Below are 20,058 nucleotides of genomic sequence, written 5' to 3'. Positions count from 1 at the left end.
GCTCACAGTACCTCTTGTTTGCAGATGTGCATATTGTAGGGACAAGAGGATCTAATTGTTATTCTTAAAGTTATAGTGGATCTGAGGGGTTGAGGGTGTAAAATAGTTTGTAAACACTTCTCCTATGTGGCTTATCAGAGTTCATGATGTCTGTGTTCCTGCTCATGCTTTCTCCTCCATACCTTGCAGTACATTAAGAGGAGGAGGTTTAATTTGGTGCACTTCCAATTTGTGGAGCTGGGGAGACATTTGTTACTTATAAAAACAATCCCTTGTTTTTGGTGCTTTTTGTATCCTCATTTATTATATCCCCCGAATGCAGTTCAGGGGGGTATATAGGAATCACTCTATCTGTCCGTCCGTCCGTCTGTCTGCAGATTCATGTTCGGGCCATAACTTCTTTGTTCTTTGACTTAGGCATACCATATTTGGCACACTGGTGGATCACCATGAGACGATGTGTCGAGTACCTTCATGACCTTTATATGACCTTGACCCTTGACCTCAAGGTCAAAATTAAAGGCTTTTTACAATGGATTCGTGTCTGGGCCATAATTTCTTTGTTCTTTGACATAGGCATACCATATTTGACACATGAGTGTATCACCATGAGACAATATGTCATGTACCTTCATGACCTCCATATGACCTTGACCTCAAGGTCAAAATTAAAGGTTTTTACAATGGATTCATGTCAGGGCCATGACTTCTTTGTTCTTTGACATAGGCATACCATATTTGACACATGAGTGTATCACCATGAGACGATGTGTTGGGTACCTTCATGACCTCTATATGACCTTGAACTTTGACCTCAAGGTCAAAATTGGTTATGGTTTTGACATAGTCATACCATAAGACATGGGTGTATCACTATGAAACTATGTGTCATGTACATTCATGACCTCTTTGTGACCTTGACCTTTGATCTCAAGGTCAAAATTATAGGTTTATACCATGGATTTGTGTTCGGACTATATCTTCCATTTTCTTCTACAAAGGCATACCATATTTTTACACTCAGGAAAGAGGTAATTTATACCTATTAACAACACCCTTTGGGAGATTGGGGTAAGCGGGGAGTATTCTTAGTGAGCATTGCTCACAGTACCTCTTATTTGACATTGTATCTTCAATCAGATTTCAATCCATGGGCAGACCTGACTTTACAAGACCAAGTCATCAAAACATATCTTAATCTTGAGATCTGTACTATATCACTTCTCACAATAATCGTTTAAAGTCAGCATTTCACAAATTCTATGGTCGTTATAACAATATAGTTTGCCAATACAACTTATCATTGGGTCAAATGCTGTCTCATGTGTTTCATAGTGATTGTTAGACTGTTCTTGGCACACTGATTTTGACTACGGATAACTCTTGTTTACCTGAGCAAGACATAGGGCACACAGCTGATGTGACTGGTCAGCAGGGGATGCTTACTTCTCCTAGGCACCTGATCCCACCTCTGGTCTATCCAGAGGTCCGTATTTGCCCAACTCTTTATTTTGTATTCCTTGTGGTAGTTATGAGATTGATCACAGTTCGTTACCTTTCATATAGAAATGGCCGCTTCTTTGCAAACTAACATATTAATATATCTTTCTCTTTGTAATAGATGTTGCTGAATCTCCATAAGAAAAGTTGGGTTGATGGTTTATCTTTGGAAGATTACAAGACACATTGCACCAATAATGAGAAGACTGTGAAAGAAATGTTAGAGCTTGCCAAAAATTATCACAAGGTAAGGACATGTAGTGGGAGTAACTCATTACCATCTAATTGGATATATTGTAATGCCATATTTATTATGGGCTGGCACAAGCCGACCCATTCTATGATATAAGTTTGGAGAAGTCGCATGCGTTTCTACGGGACATGTGTCTGTTACAGTGAAAGTGTTCTAATAAAGAATGACATCTTTTACATCTACTTTATTTTTTTAGACAAGGTTTTATATATTATATTTTTTATGACCACAAAAAAAATATATCATGGTATAATATGTAAAACTTCCGACTATAATTTGTGATGTGGAGCAGGAAGGCCTCTACCAAAATTGTAAATTTCATGATTCACGGGGTAGGGGTTCTGAGCCCAGGGTGGGGCAAAACTTGGTATATAGTGTTTATGTGTAAAACACTTAAATAACATCTTCTTTAGTGCTGTTGATACTATATTGAAACTAAATAGATATTTAAAAAGAAAAGGTAGTCCTTTACCAAAATTGTAAATTTGATGATCCCAGGGTTAGGGATTTTGGTATCAGGGTTGGGCCAAAATGGTCAGTTATTAAATGTGTGAACAATAGACATTTTTAGGTCACCTGAGTAAACTCAGGTGACCTATTGCAATTGGTTGTTGTCCGTTGTCGTCTGTCATGCGTTAACAATTGAACATTTTTAACTTCTTGATAACTACAAGTCCAATTCTTTTCAAATTTGGTATGATAAGCATATATATCATTGGGACAAGGGGGACATAAATTGTAAATTTCAGGACTCCAGCACCCCTGGGGCCTTTGGGGTGGAGTAAAAACTGTCCAAAATTGACCAATTTTCAAAAATCTTCTTCTCGAGAACTGCACATGTTTAAGAAACCTACCAAAATTGTAAATTTCATGATTCCCGGGGTATGGGTTCTAACCCCAGGGTGGGGCCAAACTTATTATATAATGTATAATGTTTATGTGTAAAACACTTAAATAACATCTTCTTTAGTACTATAGATACTGAATTGAAACTAAATGAATATTTAGAAAGAGTAAATAAATAAAATGAATGTTTATTCCGTATATATACATACATACAAACATACATACATAAATACCAAGGATAACCCATGAAAGCTCAAAAGCTTATTTCCAATGGGGTCCTTTGATGCACGGATTTTTGCACTAGCTAGGGGGTCATATAAGTGGGAGGAAACTGGAGTACCCGAAGGAAACCCACGTGTCCGAGCGGGCGACCACCCTACCCTATCACATACAACCACTGCTGATCATGGGGTCGAATTCGGGTCGCATCGGTGAGGAGTGAGAGCGCTACCCTGACACCCCGAACAAGAGCAGGTAGTCCTTTACCAAAATTGTTGATTTGATGATCCGAGGGTAGGGGTTTTGGTATTAGGATGGGGCCAAAATGGTCAGTTATTAAATGTGTGAACAATAGACATTTTTAACTTCTTAATAACTACATGTCCAATTCTTTTCAATTTTGGTATGAAGCATCTTTGAAATAAGGGGGCCATACAATTAGCATATTCATGGGACAGGAGGATCCAATTATTTTCCTAAAAGTTATTGTGGATCTAAGAGGGCTGGAGGATGTAAAATAGCTTGTGAACGCTTCTCCTCTGATATGGCTTATCCAATAGACTTAAGATTTTGTACAATACTTAAATGCCATGTGGATCTGGGTTTATAGAATAGGTCCTCAGTAGCCCTTGCTTGTCGTAGAAGGCGACTAAATGGGGCGGTCCTTCGGATGAGACCACAAAAACCGAGGCCCCGTGTCACAGCAGGTGTGGCACAATAAAGATCCCTCCCTGCTCAAAGGCCATAAGCGCTGAGCATAGGCCGGAATTTTGCAGCCCTTCACCGGCAGTTGTGACATCTCCATATGAGTGAAATATTCTCGAGAGGGACGTTAAACAGTATTCAATCAATCAATCAGTCAATGCCATGTGCATATTGCAGGGGCAGGAGGATCCAGTTGTCCTTAAAGTAAGGACAGGTGGATCCAATTCTTGTCCTTGAAGTTATAGTGGATCTGAGGGATGGAGGATGTTAAAATAGTTTGTGAACACTTCTACTATGTGGCTTATCGGAGTTCATGATGTCTGTGTTCCTGCTCATGCTTTCTCCTGCATACCATGCAAAACATTAAGGGGAGGAGGTTTCAATTGATGCACTTCCAATTTGGGGAGCTGGGGAGACATTTGTTAAGTTAAGTTCTTTTGTTTTGAACAGAAGGCCTTATTGTTGTTGTTGTTTTTAGTCCCCTACCGACGAAGTCGAGGGGACTTTAGGTGTGCGCTCCGTCAGTCTGTCTGTCCGTCAGTCCAGTTTTCCGCACTTTTTGCTCTGTTCTTGCAGATATTTATTTTATATTTGGTATGTGGCTTTGCCATAACAAGTTACAGGTCAAGTTCGAACTTCGTCTCGGTCCGTTGATTTTTCACTTAGTTATGGCCCTTGGACTTAATAGCATGAATTATCAGTTTTTCAGACTTGTTTTTGTTGTGCTTGCAGATATTCATTTGTTATTTGGCACATTGCTTTGCCATTACAAGTTACAGATCAAGTTCGAACTTTGTCTCAGTCCGTTGATTTTTCACGTAGTTATGGCCCTTGGACTTAGAAAAATAGCATGAATTATCAGTTTTTCGGACTTTTTTTGGTTGTGCTTGCAGATATTCATTTGATATTTGGTACATTGCTTTGTCATAACAAATTACAGATCAACTTTGAATTTGGTCTCTTGATTTTTCACTTACAGATCAAGTTCGAACTTTGTCTCAGTCCGTTGATTTTTGCAAGAACCACTGAGCCAGAAAAGCTGAGATTTATATGAAAGCTTCCTTATATAGTGCAGATTCAGGTTTGTTAAAATCCTGGCCCCCCGGGGGGTTGGATGGGGCCACAATAGGGGATCAAAGTTTTACATACAAATATATAGCAACAATCTTTAAAAATCATCTTCTCAAGAACCACTGAGCCAGAAAAGAAGCTGATATTTACATGAAAGCTTCCTGATATAGTGCAGAATCAAGTTTGTTAAAATGATGGCCCCCGGGGGTCGGATGGGGCCACAATAGGGGATCAAAGTTTTACACACAAATATATAGGGACAATCTTTAAAATCTTCTTCCCAAGAACCACTGAGCCAGAAAAGCTGATATTTACATGAAAGCTTCCTTACATAGTTTAGAGTCAAGTTTGTTCAAACCATGGCCCCCTGGGTTAGGATGGGGCCACAATAGGGGATCAAAGTTTTACATACAAAGATATAGGGAAAATTTTTTAAAATCCTCTTCTCAAGAACCACTGAGCCAAAAAATGGGGCCACAAGGGGGGGATCAAAATTTTACATACAAATATATACGAAAAATCTTTAAATATCTTCTTCTCAAGAACCATTAGGCCAAAGAAGTTCACAGTCACATGAAAGCTTTCTGACATAGTGTAGATTCAAGTTTCAAAAACCATGACCTCCAGGGGTAGGTTGGGGCCATAATAGGGACTACGGTTTTACATGCAAATATATATGGAAAGTCTTCTGATATGGACCAAGGTGACTCAGGTGAGCAATGTGGCCCATGGGCCTCTTGTTGGTTGTGCTTACAGATAGTCATTTCATATTTGGTACATTACTTTGCCATAACAAGTTACAGATCAAGTTTGAATTTCATCTTGGTCCGTTGATTTTCCATTAAGTTATTACCCTTGGACGTAGAAAAATAGCATGAATTGTTAGTTTACAATGTACATCCAAGTTTCTTATCTCTGTAGATAAGAATTAAGAATACTACACTCATTAAAACTTCTAGCACAGTAATACTACAATATAGCTAAATTATTCATGATCATCTACATGTCACAGTTTATTGACTTGGTTAAAGACCTAAACCTAACTATAAATTTGTCTTTTTTCTTGGTCTAGTCTCTACTCGAATAGTAGTTGGTTTCCAACCATTCCTATATCCTGGTTCCCCAATTTTCCCTTTTACCATAACCTACATAATGAACTTTGAATATTGTTGTGGTACAGTGATTTTTGCAACCGATAGGGGACTATGTATTGCCATGCAATACTCTCAGAATGCTTGTTTATATTAAAGTTTTCCGTTTCATGTTAGGGTTTCTTTTTGGTCACCTGAGTAATAAACTCAGGTGACCTATTGCAATCGGTTGTCGTCTGTCATCGTGCGATGTCCATTGTGCTTTAGAAATTGAACATTTTTAGGGCACCTGAGTAAACTCAGGTGACTTATTGCAATTGGTTGTCGTCCATTGTGCATTAACAATAGAAAGTTTTAACTTCTTAATAACTATCATTCCAATTCTTTTCAAATTTGATATGAAGCATCTTTGGAACAAGGGGGGGCATAAATTGTAAATTTCAGGACATCCTGCTTCCCTGGGGACATGGCAAAAACTGTCCAAACTTGAGAAATTTTCAAAAATCTTCTCTAGAACCGCACATGTTTAAGAAAAACTAAATGCATAGTGATGTAGAGCAGGAAGACGTGTACCAAAATTGTAAATTTCATGATCTCAGGGGTAGGGCCAAGCTTACTATATAGTGTTTATGTGTAAAACATTTCAATAACATCTTCTCTAGTGCTATTGATACTAAATTGAAATAAGTGGATATTTAAAAAGAGCAGGTAGTCCTATACCAAAATTGTAAATTTGGGTAGGGGTTTTGGTATCAGGGTTTGGCCAAAATGTTATTAAATGTGTGAACAATTTTTTAGAAATTTTAACTTCTTGATAATTACCATTCCAATTCTTTTCAAATTTGGTATGAAGCATCTTTGGAACAAGGGGACTTTAATTGTAAATTTCAGGATTCCTGTGCCCCAGGAGACTTAGGGGCAGGGCAAAAACTGCCAAAAATTTACCATTATTGCAATTGGTTTTCGTCTGTCGTCCATTGTCCATCATGTGTTAACAATTGATCATTTTTAACTTCTTAATAACTACCAGTTCAATTCTTTTCAAATTTTGTATGAAGCATCATTGGTACAAGGGGGACATAAATTGTAAATTTCAGGACTCCAACACCCCGGGGGCCCCAGGGGCGCATACATGTCCAAGACCGAGTGTAATGTCGATATCGACGACATCGACAATGTCATGTCGATATCGTTTCGATATCAACCATATGGAGTTTTTGTAATTGACTGAGATTTATGAAATAATTATTATTGAAAATTTACCACAGACTAACTATCATGACGATATCGGCAATATCAGTTCGATATCGTATCGATATCGATAGTTGTATGGATTTTGTTGTTGGAAGTCAATCATCATAAATGACGCTGGGTGCTTTGTCGATATCGTCGATATCGACAAAACTGTTCCGATAATGTATCGATATCGATCGTGTTTCGTGAATTTATTAAGAATTCTGCCCGAGGTTCATGCAGATTTTTAGATTTAACTCCAAACAATGTATTTCTAATCATAAACAAGTTTAAAGGAGGACAGTAGCAAAAAACTTCACAACCAACTGCTTACCAATCCTGATTCGATATCAACATGATATCGACAGTAATAGAAACTTAATCAATTTAGAATGCTTAAACACATGCACATCTATAAAAAAAAAAACAGTGGCAAGGATGGTCACAAAAAACTTATAAATATCATGGTTCGATATCGACATGATATCGACGATATCGACATGATATCGACAGCAAGCGATACTTTGTTAATGCAAATTACCTAAACATCTGCACAATTATCAGAATGATGCAGGCAAGGACATGCACAGCCATTTGTTATACAATCATGATTCGATATCAACACGATATCATCGATATCGACAACAAGGGAATCTCAGTCAGTGTTAAATTTATAAACAGACAAACAACAATGAAGAAATATAGTTGGTAAAATGTCATAACAAAATCTTGAAATGGTAACGATTCGATATCGATACGATATCGACAGTAAGGGAACTCATTTAGTGCAACATAGCGAAATTTATACACAAGTGTAAAAAAAAATATAGTAGCTAGGACAGTCATAACGAATTGTTTAACAATATTGATTCAACATCGATTTGATATCATCGATATCAACATAACACCATGTCTTGGACATAACTTTAGGGGCAGGGCAAAAACTGCCCAAAAATGATAAATTTTCAAAAATCTTCTTCTCAAGAACCACACACATGTGAGAAAAACTAAATATATAGTGATGTAGAGCAGGAAGGCCTCTACCAAAATTGTAAATTTCATGATCCCCGGGGTAGGGGTTCTGACCCCAGGGCGGTACCAAACTTGTTATATAGTGTTTATGTGTAAAACACTTAATTGACATCTTCTTTAGTGCTATTGATACTAAATTGAAAATAAATATAGATATTTAGAAAGAACAGGTAGTCCTTTTCCAAAATTGTAAATTTGATTATTCCAGAGGTAGGGGATTTGGTATCAGGGTGGGGCCAAAATGGTCATTTATTAAATGTGTGAACAATAGACATTTTAACTTTTTCTTGATAACTATCATTCGAATTCTTTTCAAATTTGGTATGAAACATTTGGAACAAAGGGAACATAAATTGTAAATTTCAGGATTCCTACACCCCTGGGGCCTTAGGGGCAGGGCAAAAACTGCCCAAAAATGAAAATTTTTCAAAAATCTTCTTCTCAAGAACCACACACATGTAAGAAAAACTAAATGCATAGTGATGTAGAGCAGGAAGGCCTCTACCACAGTTGTAAATTTCATGATCCCCAGGGTAGGGGTTCTGACCCCAGGGTGGGGCCAAACTTGTTATATAGTGTTTAATTATGTGTAAAACACTAACATTTTCTTTAGTGCTTTTGATACTTAAGGTAGGTAAATACTATTAGAAATTTCTGTCAATCAAATTTTTTTTTTTCATTTAAATAACTTTAACAACTCATAAACTAACTAAAAAGCCCATATAAGACATACCTTTGCAGGTTTATTTTTATACTATGTGCTACAGTGCACATATACCCCCAAATGCAAAAGCCAAATTCTAACATAAGAATGCATTATCTCATGTTTTATTAAAAATATGCACCAAAGCACATCATATTAAGCTATAATATATAAAAACCAATAGCTATTCATTTACTGAGAGAATTTTTAAAGATATTCAATTGAAAACATACACAATTGCTGTTTAATCTGCTCACATCCTTCAGAAAAAAATCACAGAATATCGCAATTTTGAAAAATTCTCAAAATTTAAATTGTTTACATGCCAGTTTTTCTTTAAAAATATTTAGAATTATATCTAAGGTTAACAAAAAAGCATATTTTACCATAGTTGACCAGAGATATTTTGCAAAATGGTCTCTTGAATATGTAAACCCCCATTTTTAAATTTAAGTTTTACAATTATTCTTTGCACACTTTGAAAATAGTAAATTGTAACAGCAAATACAGTCTTAAAATCAAGATTAACAGAATATGACAATATATATATATGTAAAACATACTGAAAATTTTGTCCTACCAGACAATTAGAACACAAGGAGGGGGTGGGGGGGGGGGGCACCCCCACCCCTTCCTTTTTCTCACAATTTTTTTAATGTGTGTGTTATTCTTTTTTTGTTTGGCTATCAATCATATAATACATACAAATACATACATGCTATCTCATACTTATAGAAAAAATAAATATAGTGTAACATACATGTAGATTCTAGCAACTACAGCTCATGTACATATAAATTTGTTTCTTGAAAGTACTTGTGAAGAAGAGTTCAAATATTCAACAACTTTGCTGTTGATTTTCTGAGGATTTATAATTCTGGGTTTCTTTGAACCAAACGCACTCCCTAAAATTCAGTGTGAATTCCACTGTGAGGATCACGCCTATATATATATATGATTTTTAACTTGTTCAGGCTTAGATTGCTAGCTATGAGCCTTTTAAGCCTATGAGCCTTTCAATGTAGATATTACATTGCATTGTACCATTGGAACTAGTGAGGACTTCACACTATAATAATTCATGGTAAATATATCTAAGATTCACATTTGAATGCTACAAACATCAAACAAAGAAGTTATAACTGGAACTTTCTAGTCGGTGTTTAAAATTTAAAACCGGATACGTAAAAGCACGGACTTTCCTTAATTGAAACTAAATGGATAGAGCAGGTAGTCTTTTACTAAAATTGTAAATTTGATGATCTCCAGAATATGGGTTTTTACCCCAGGTTGGGGCCAAACTTAGTATATAGTGTTTATGTAATATAAGTTTGCTGATACTGTATAAAATCTAAATGCATGCTTAGGAATAGCAGAAAAGGATGTACAAAAAATAGTGAATTTCACAACCCAGGGTTATGACTTTAGGATGAGTCCAAATTAGTCATATATTATGATGTTTTAATTTTAATACACCTATTATTTAAAGCCTTTCGTCAGTGAATGCACTTTTGAGGGCTGTGAAGTTTTAAGAACACATCTTGTTTTATACTGTTGGTGAACATTAGAATTTAGCTTAGATATTCAGAACAGGAAATGTTTTCTAGATTTCATAGCCCATGGAAGTAGTGATACTCTTTCACTAGTATTCATGCAGGTGGCCGATAAGGCCTGTGGGCCTCTTGTTTTTAGACATTTACAATTACATCTACATAGATGATCTCACACACAAAATGACACACATGCATACAATATCTTCCATACAAAAACTTTTTACATTAACTAGTATTTGACAGCTAGGCATAATTTTAAGGTATTGAAAATATACATATTAATGAAATGATACTACATGTAAAAGTAATGATAACAAATATAACCTATAAAGCATTGGTTTTTCATCACTTGTTATAAACAATATCATATATTGACCATAAATGGATATTTAGAAAGAGCAGGTAGTCCTTTACCAAAATTGTAAATTTGATGATCCCAGGAATAGGGGTTTTGGTATCAGGGTGGGGCCAAAATGGTCAGTTATTAAATGTATGAACACTTATTGATAACTATCATTCCAATTCTTTTCAAATTAGGTATGAAGTATTTTTGGAAAAAGGGGGATATGAATTGTAAATTTCAGGATTCCTGCACCCCTGGGGCCTATGGGGCTGGGCAAAAACTGACCAAAATTGACCATTTTCAAAAATCTCCTTCTACTACCACACATGTTTAAGAAAAACTAAATGCATGGTGATATAGAGCAGGAAGGCCTCTACCAAAATTGTAAATTTCATGATCCCCGGGATAGGTGTTCTGACCATCAGGATGGGGCCAAAACTTACTATAAAGTGTTTTGTTAATGTATAAAACACTTAATAACATCTTTAGTGTTATTGATACTAAATTGAAACTAAATGGATATTTAGAAAGAGCAAAATTGTAAATTCGATGATCCTCGGGGTAGGGATTCTGACCCCAGGGTGGGACCAAACTTAGTATACAGTATTTATCTGTAAGTTTGCTGATAACTGTATAAAATCTAAATGCATACTTAGGAATAGCAGAAATGGATGTACAAAAAATGGTCATTTTACAACCCAGGGTTTTGACTCTAGGATGGGTCCAAATTAGTTGTATCTTTTAATGTTAATACACCTATTATTCTAGATTTCATCGCCCTTGGGAGTAGTGATACTTTTTCACTGGTACTCAGGTGACCGATAAGGCCTGTGGGCATCTTGTTATGCAGAAACAATAAACTTTTATTCAAATAGCTTGATAAAAACCCTATTTATTCGTATAAATCTGCTGTAAAAATCCCTATATTCACTGGTATTAAACTGATGTACGTAACTGCAGTTATGTACATCCCAAGATGGCGGAAGAAGAAACAGGTAAATTAGAATAGCGATGTTTTTGTCTTTTAGAAAGCAAAGTGAAATACACTTCACAAAAGAGGATGTCTATTGATATCAATAGTTCACAATTGTACCCAAAGTCTTCATGATACTGTCCCGAATTTACTGCAATTGGTATTTCAAATACGTAGATTGATGTACGTAACTTTCACAATATGATGTACGTAACTTTCCGATTTGCACATAAAAGATGTACGTAACTCAAAAGATCTCCATTAAACTTTTATTCATTTGTTCATTCAAAAAGCCCGATAGAATGCCTTCATCAATAAAAATCACATGTTAAATAATGCTACCAACATGCCATCAAATCAAACTTTCAATTTAAGCTCTTTTAAGAAGATTTAGGAACGTTCTTTCATATCTATGATGTAGTACCTATAATGCTATAAATTAAAAAGCAATCGATCAAAAAATGGCACAATCACTGAAAAACTTCATTCTAAATCCAAAGAATCAAAAATTAAATTGGCATAGCCTTAGTAATAAAAATATTTCAACATTAAACAGTGAAATTAGATATATTTCTGAATTTCACAATAAGAATTTTCACAAAAATCGGATGAAAATGGCTTTCAACAGATTTTTTTTTTTAAATGTAATATTATATGAAGAAATATGAAAATTTCGACGTGTTACAACACTTGTGTATATCATGCATATGCAGACGAGAACGCGTGAAATGATATTAAAATAATATATTGAAGGTCATTGGTATTAATTGTACTCGGATAAAACAGACTCTAGAGCTCTGAAGATCACATGAAAAATTTCCAGGAGAGTTAATTCCAGCAGAGTAATTGAGTCTACGTAGTATTGCAGCAAAATAATACCAAACAAATCATATTTGTCAACGTATCCTAAAGAAATACCTGGTAAAAACATCCCCCAAATATCTATGCACATTTTTACACACACACACACCCTCCCCGCCCAAAAATAATAATAAAGAATTACTGAAAATCTACATAACCTGAAAAATATAAAACATCTTAAAATCGAGATCTTCTAAGCTTTTGAAACATTCATACGAGTTAATGATAATGATGTAAACTTCTCCTTTAAATTTTTAACCCCTTCAAAATACCAAGAAAACCAACCCCAAAACATCCATTTTACCTACCCCCTTACCCCCTCTCCCCCGACAGAAATACTACAGTTTTGTTGGACCTCCAAAAGATACCCAAAATTAAAAATTTGTCCTTCCAAGAATAGGCAGAGTCTTTAAGTGGTACAAAATTTGGAGTAATAACCCCCCAACCCCCCCTTTTGCCTGTGTGCAGCATCTGTTCGTTTCAAATATCTCAAGAGGTTATAGAATGAGGTGGGGTTTTTTTTATCGCTAATGGCATTCTTTCTCTGCCACAAAGTATGTGCATTACTTCTCTGCTTGTTTAGCTGCTTAGAAAGCAAGCTTTAGGGTTTGTCGAACTACGAGTGAATTGCAGTTACGTACATCATATAGGAAAATTACGTACATCAACCAAAAATATTTTAATGAGCTACGTACATCACGTGTGTTTTTACGCAGGAGTTTAACTCGTCCATCCAGGAGAAACGAACGAATTTTACCATTCTGAACGATAAAGCGTAAAGAAATACACAAACTTTACTAATTAATATCACTGAATAGTTGATAGGATAAGACATAATCTAAATTGAAAAATTACCCGTTTCTTCTTCCGCCATCTTGGGATGTACGTAACTGCAGTTACATACATACATCAGTTTAATACCAGTGTATATTTTCCCTATAAACTGCAAAAAGAATTCCTATAATCCTATATTTTTTAGACCAAAAATGGCTTGACACCCTGAAGTTTGCTTATACTATAGAAAATCTAAATGCATACTTAGGAATAGCAGCAAAGGATGTACAAATAATGGTGAATTTTACAACCCAGGGTTTGACTCTAGGATGGGTCTAAATTAGTCATATCTTTTGATGTTTTAATATTAATACACCTAGTAACACCTATTATATTATTTGTAAAGCTTTCATCAGTGTATGCACTTTTGAGGGCAGTGAAATTTATTTTAAGAACACATCTTGTTTTATACTGTTGCTGAACATTAGTTTTTAGCTTAGATATTCAGAACAGGAAATTTTTTCTAGATTTCATAGCCCTTTGGAGTAGTAATACTTCTTCACGAGTACTCAGGTGACCGACAAGGCCTGTGGGCCTCTTGTTTATATTTACAATGCTTAATTAACATAGATTATCAAATTTTTCAAATTGCAAGTTAATTCTGAACACAATCAAACAGTTTCTAGTGTTTGACACACCTCATTTTGTTTTAATCATGATAGTTTCTATTACGCAATCTATATGTAAACAAAAACATGTACCTTGTTTAAACTACAAGGAATTGTGAGTGCTGTATCTCACTTGTAACTCATCGACTGACATTCAATTCATTGCTGACCATTAGAAATACCTTAGTTATGCATTGTAAATATTGATATTCAAAACATGAAATTTGAAAATTTTCAGTTCAAGTTGTGTCCTTGCCCCTTTGATAAACTTTCAACAAGAAGAACTCTGCATCACAATGTCCAAGTCCCTATGAATTCTCAAATCACAAAAATTTTATATTTTATTTATATATTTTCTTCCATGTCTCCAGGCACTAGAGGAAGAGGAAACAATGACCCAAGAGCAACTGGCAATAAAGAATGTGGGAAAACTGGTAAATACCAACATTCATATTTCAATGTTTTATGTTTATGCAACAGAAAATAAGGGGGCATAAAACATCACCCATGTCCTCATCACATGTGTTCTATCTTTCCCATCTAGAATTTCATTTCTGTGCATAGAATTTGATTAGAGTTTTGACAATTAAATCTATTTCAAAATCTTTAAAATTCTTTACTTCTAAAGCCGACAAACTGTATATAGTGATAATTAATTATTATACCCCACGCAGTGAAGTTGGTAAGAGTATAATGTTTTTGACCTGTCCGTCAGTAGGGTATAATGTTTTTGACCTATCCGTCAGTCCCCTCTTCTGTCAGCGCAACTTCTCTGAAACCACTCAACAGAATTTCGTGAAACTTTGTAGTTAACAAGGACACACTGTGTAGATGTGCATATACCCAGGAAATTCTGATTCCATCATTTTTTTGGGAGTAATGCCCCTTTTGAACTTAGAATTTTGAGCCCATCTGTTCTGTTCTTGTCAGCGCAACTCCTCTGAGACCGCTCAACAGAATTTCGTGAAACTTTGTTGTTAAGAAGGACACTGTGTAGATGTGCATATTCCTAGGAAATTCTGATTCAATAATTTTTCTGAGAGTTATGCCCCTTTTGAACGTAGAATTTCGAGCCCGTCTGTTCTGTTCTTGTCAGTGGAACTCCTCTGAAACCGCTGAACAGAATTTCCTGAAACTTGGTAGTCTTCTTCTTGTCGTTCGCCTCTACACTTGGATTTCTGCTTCCTCTACGAATCTGGTGGTCTGCTGTAAGTCCTCCACTGTTCCAAATAGCTTTTCCTGGATGGTTGTTGGTAATGGCCATATCCTTTGTCTCAATGCCTGATGGTTCTTGCATGTCTGTAGAATATGTGTTGTATCTTGTTCTGCCTCACCACAGGGTAGTTAAAACAAGGACACACTGTGTAGATATGCATATTCCCAGGACATTCTGATTCAATAATTTTTCTGGGATGTAGTATTTATGTGTATATTTGCTGATACTGTATAAAATCTCTCATCAATGCTCTCTTCTGAGGGTATTGAAGTTTTTAGAACATATCTTGTTTTATACTGTTGCTAAACATTAGAATTTAGCTTAGATATTCAGAGCAGAATTTTTTTTTTAGATTTCATAGCCCTTGGGAGTAGTGATACTTTTTCACTAGTACTCATGTGATTGTTAATGCCTGTGGGCCTCTTGTTTTATGAACCAAGCTGCTTGTATAATGATAGTTTTGCTCAAGCTTGTTGAAATATTGCTAGGAACTGCTGCTCAAGTGAGCGATGTGGCCCATGGGCCTCTTGTTCAACATAATATCACAGCAGAAGTCTTTCATTATTGCACATATATTTATCAAACTGAAAAGTATATTTTGACTTTCTTATATTATAGGATCCAAAGCGTCACCTTGAGGAACATGTCGATGTGTTGATGACAACAAATATTGTTCAGTGCTTAGGTGCAATGCTTCATACAGTAGTTTTCAAGTGAACAGACTGAAATTAGCAGCTTGTTTGTGCAAGAGTACATGCTTACATTGTACATATATAAGAATGACCATTTCTACAATAAAAGGACAATATAAATACAGCTTTACATCCTCTCCTCAAATTTTACACCTTGGGATCCAATATTCACCATCAAGAACTCAAGAGGCTGTCAATGAGAAAACTGTAAAAGACCAAAATGATCACTGTTACAGTGTATTTTTAAGAAAAAATGCATATTCATGTATAAAATGTGCCTTCAGAACCAGAATGGGTTTTAACAACCACATACACATTAAAGGTACTGTATTGACTATAAGATTGAATTATACATCTTCACGAAGTGTTAGCACCTTCTTCGATTTGAGTGCACATCATTCCGTATTAGCTCATCTGAGCTGAAAGCTCAATTAGTGTCAGAGCTTTTCTTATCAAAACTTTCGTTGTCTGTCATCGTAAACTTTTCAAATTATCTCCCTCTTCTCCAGAACCATTTGTCCTGTTGGGATCCGGGTACCCCTTGCTTGTCGTAAGAGGCGACTAAATGGGGCGGTTCTTTGGATGAGATCGCAAAAACCGAGGCCCCATGTCACAGCAGGCGTGGCACGATAAAGATTCCTCCCTGCTCAAAGGCCGTGAGTGCCGAGCATAGGCCTAAATTTTGCAGCCCTTCACCTGCAATGGTGACATCTCCATATGAGTGGAAGATCCTCGAGAGGGACGTTAAACAATAATCAATTTCAACCAAACTTGGCAAAAATCTTCCTTGGGTAAAGGGGATTCGCCTTTGTTCAAATGAGAGGCATTGCCTTTCTTCAAGGGGAGATAATAGCAAAATAGAAAAAATACACTGACAAATTTTTAAAAAATTCTTCTCCAGAACCTGCTGGCTAATTTCAATCAAACTTAGTACAAGGAGATTCAAGTTTGTTCAAATGAAGGGCCATACCTCCTTCGAAGGGAAGATAATCACAAAAATAGGATGATGTCATTTAAAAATGTTCTCAAGAACCACTGGGTCAGAAAAGTTTACATGAATGCTTCCTGACATAATGAAGATTCAAGTTTGATAAAATCATGGCCTCCGGGGTAGGGCCACAATAGGGGATCAAGGTTTTACATGCGAATATATAGTAAAAAAAAATCTTCTCAAGGACCACTGGGCCAGACAATTTCAAATTTACAGGGCAGTTCCCTAACATAGTGTAGATTCAAGTTTGTTAAACTCATGGCTCTCGGGGGGAGGGGGGGGGGGCATAATAGAGGATCAAAGTTTTACATGCGAATATATAGGGGAAATCTTTAAATATGGGCCAAGTTGACTTAGGTGAGTGATGTGGCCCATGGGCCTCTTGTTGCGATTTTATTGAAGAAGGAACTTTCTGTCAAAAAGTCTAGTTTTTAATTTATCGCGAGGAATGATCCCAGATTTATGTTACGCCAATGGGCCTTAACTGTCACCCGAGAACCATGCATCACATTTTCCAAAGCTCGTCACTCGTGTGTATGATTGATTGATTGTATATTGTTTAAGGTCCCTCTCAAGAATTTTTCACTCACATAGAGACGTCACCATTGCCGGTGAAGGGCTGCAAAATTTAGGCCTTTGCTCGGCGCTTACAGCCTTTGAGCAGGGGGATCTTTATCGTGCCACACTTGCAGTGAAACGGGGCTTCAGTTTTTGTGGTTTCATCCAAAGGACTGCCCCCATTTAGTCGCCTCTTACGACAAGCAATGGGTACTGAGGACCTATTCTAACCCGGATCCTCACGGAATCGTGTGCATGAAATATGAAAAATAATTAATACCTTAATAACATTTCTATCGTATCATTAGCTAATTTACCATAGGGTCGAAAACTCTTAGCTAAGGAATATTCAGTAGAAAACTCCATGCTTTCCTGCTCATTTATCGTGAGGAATGGTCGTGAAAAATCATATGTTTCAGGGGCGTCGGCAAAGGGGCGGTAGTCGCCGCCCCTATAATTTTGCACACAAAAAATCAAGAAAGAAATAATTAAAAATAAAATACAAAATTAAAAGATTTGTAACGGCGATATCTACTCATTGGAGCGGCGAGTATAACGGCGATCTGTGGTCAATGGAGCAACAAGTGTGAAAGCTATTGTTTACACAGACGCAAAACGGGAGGTACATGTATGTCTGTATACCTAAACCTGGCAGTGTAAACATTCCTTGCTGTAAGTGCGGGTTTGCTACAAATTGTTCATTGTCTAATTAATTGGTAGATCGATGTCTGGAAGCTTTAATGATTCTAGGTTGTAAGTCATTAAAAATTATCGAAATTTTTTAGAATTTATGAGCATGTAAATTAAATGAAAATTAGTTACAATTCAACGTCTTAACCAACTTGTTGAGATCCCTTACCAAAATATAAGCCCTCTGGCACACAGTTGCTGCAAATTTGCGGCAAGTTTGCTGCAACTAGGCAAGTATACTTTACGTATGCAAATTTTTCCTCTGGCACACAGTTTGTGGCAGACTTGCGGCACACCCTTGCTGCCGACTTCTGGCACACAGTTTGCAGCAAACTTGCGGCACACTTCTGGCACTGTCTGCTCGAAATTAAGGGATCCTATATAAACTGTCATATTACAACACAAAAACACAATAACAATTCAATTAATATAATTTCAAGAACAATGACATATCAAGTAATTAACATATTCAAAAATACCAATAAAAAAAAAATATATTCAAAAACAGAAATGACCAGGTTCTTGTAAAATATGTTATCTATCATAGGAACAACAGTAGAAACATACTGGAAAAATGACAAATTAAAGGTAGAATTTTTCAACAACAAAAAAGGAAAAAAGAGAAGCATTTTTAAAATGTTACATGGATATCTTCAATGTTTATATAACATCTATAATGTACAGGGTCTGGAAAGTGTTAAGTAAAAGCTGAGTTGGTTACATAAAGTACCATGCTTAAAAAATGACTAAATTCAACTTCACCATGCACATGTAAATTTTTCAAAGAATGCCTGATCACTTCCGAAAAGACACATGCATATTTATAATGCTTCCATAACAGCTGTTCAAGGTCTGAAGGATGTCAAATAAATGCTGTAAGAGGAGTTGATTACAAAACATAAGTACCATATATTCAGGAAATGCTTAAAAAAGATGACAAAGTTTAATTTTTTTTTTTAAAAGTCTTATCACTTTCAAAAAGACACATACACATCTTCAATGTGTCCATAACTACTGTACAAAGTTTGAGGAATATCAATTTAGATGTGCACGAGTTGATCACACAAAATAGGTACCATCTATTCAAGAAATGCATAAAAAATGATCCAAGTTCAACTACACGTAATTTTTTTTTTTTTTAAAAGTCTAATCATTTTCAAAAAGACGCATGCACATCTTCAATGTGTTCATAACAACTGTACAAAGTTTAAGGAATGTCAAGTTAGAGGTGCATGAGGATTTGCTTACACAAAGTAGTTACCATCTATTCCAGAAATGCTTAAAAAGGACTAAGTTCAACTACATGTACATTTTTTTTTTTAAATGTCTGATCACTTTCAAAAACACATATGCACATCTTCAATGTGTTCATAACAACTGTACACAGTTTGAGGAATGTCAAATTAGAGGTATACGAGGAGTTGATTACACAAAATAGGTACTGTCGATTAAAGAAATGCTTAAAAAATGACGAAGTTTAACTACATGTAAATTTTTCAAAAAATGTCTGATCACTTTCAAAAAGGTACATGCACATCTTCAATGTATCCCTAACAACTGAACAAAGTTTGAGGAACATGAAGTGAGAGGTGTGAAAGGAGTTGATTACACAAAGTAGGTACTATTACATGGACGCTACTGTCGCTTGCCCACCAGTCATTCACCATTTTATAAACTGTTTGCACATTGTGCAACCCGACCAAAAATATAAAATATAATTACAACAAGATGTGAGAGAAAATTTGAAGAAACTGCAACAGCTATCCACAAATATTGCATTGTGCAATGTTAAAAGGTTCTCCGTGAAGTCCCACCCTGGCCATGAGAGTACATTTCATTTGGAAACTTCTGCATAAAGAATTTCTTTCAAGATCCAAGAGAATAAATATCAACCCACTGTGGCACTTTTCAGGCCTAAGGTCAGGTTGTGATTTAAATAGATTTGTGAATTTTGGCCGTTTTAGATCAATCATGTGAAATGAAAGTTTTTAAAATTAAATCCTTATTAAACTAGCAAGTGCTATACAAATGATGCTATAAATGCTAGAATTGTGTATACAATTAAGACAAAGGAGTTGACATGATC

At 35.8% G+C, this 20,058-nt stretch overlaps 1 protein-coding gene across 2 annotated transcripts in view; it reads left to right on the top strand.

The window, feature by feature from the left end:
* The window catches only part of LOC125646048 (26S proteasome non-ATPase regulatory subunit 14), a 68,434-nt gene extending 52,366 nt beyond the window's left edge, over positions 1-16,068 (top strand). For both annotated transcript variants that reach the window (XM_048872171.2, XM_048872170.2), the window contains 3 exons: positions 1,622-1,747; positions 14,197-14,259; positions 15,660-16,068. In XM_048872171.2, coding sequence (XP_048728128.1) covers positions 1,622-1,747; positions 14,197-14,259; positions 15,660-15,758 — 288 coding nt within the window. In that variant the 3' untranslated portion in view covers positions 15,759-16,068. The remainder of the gene's footprint in view (positions 1-1,621; positions 1,748-14,196; positions 14,260-15,659) is intronic.
* The last annotated feature ends 3,990 nt before the right edge of the window (positions 16,069-20,058 follow it).

This window comes from Ostrea edulis, chromosome 6 (assembly GCF_947568905.1).
Source record: "Ostrea edulis chromosome 6, xbOstEdul1.1, whole genome shotgun sequence".
Lineage (NCBI taxonomy): Eukaryota > Metazoa > Mollusca > Bivalvia > Ostreida > Ostreidae > Ostrea > Ostrea edulis.
The sequence above is the reverse complement of the archived record's forward strand: the minus strand, read 5'-3'. Positions and strand labels throughout refer to the sequence as shown.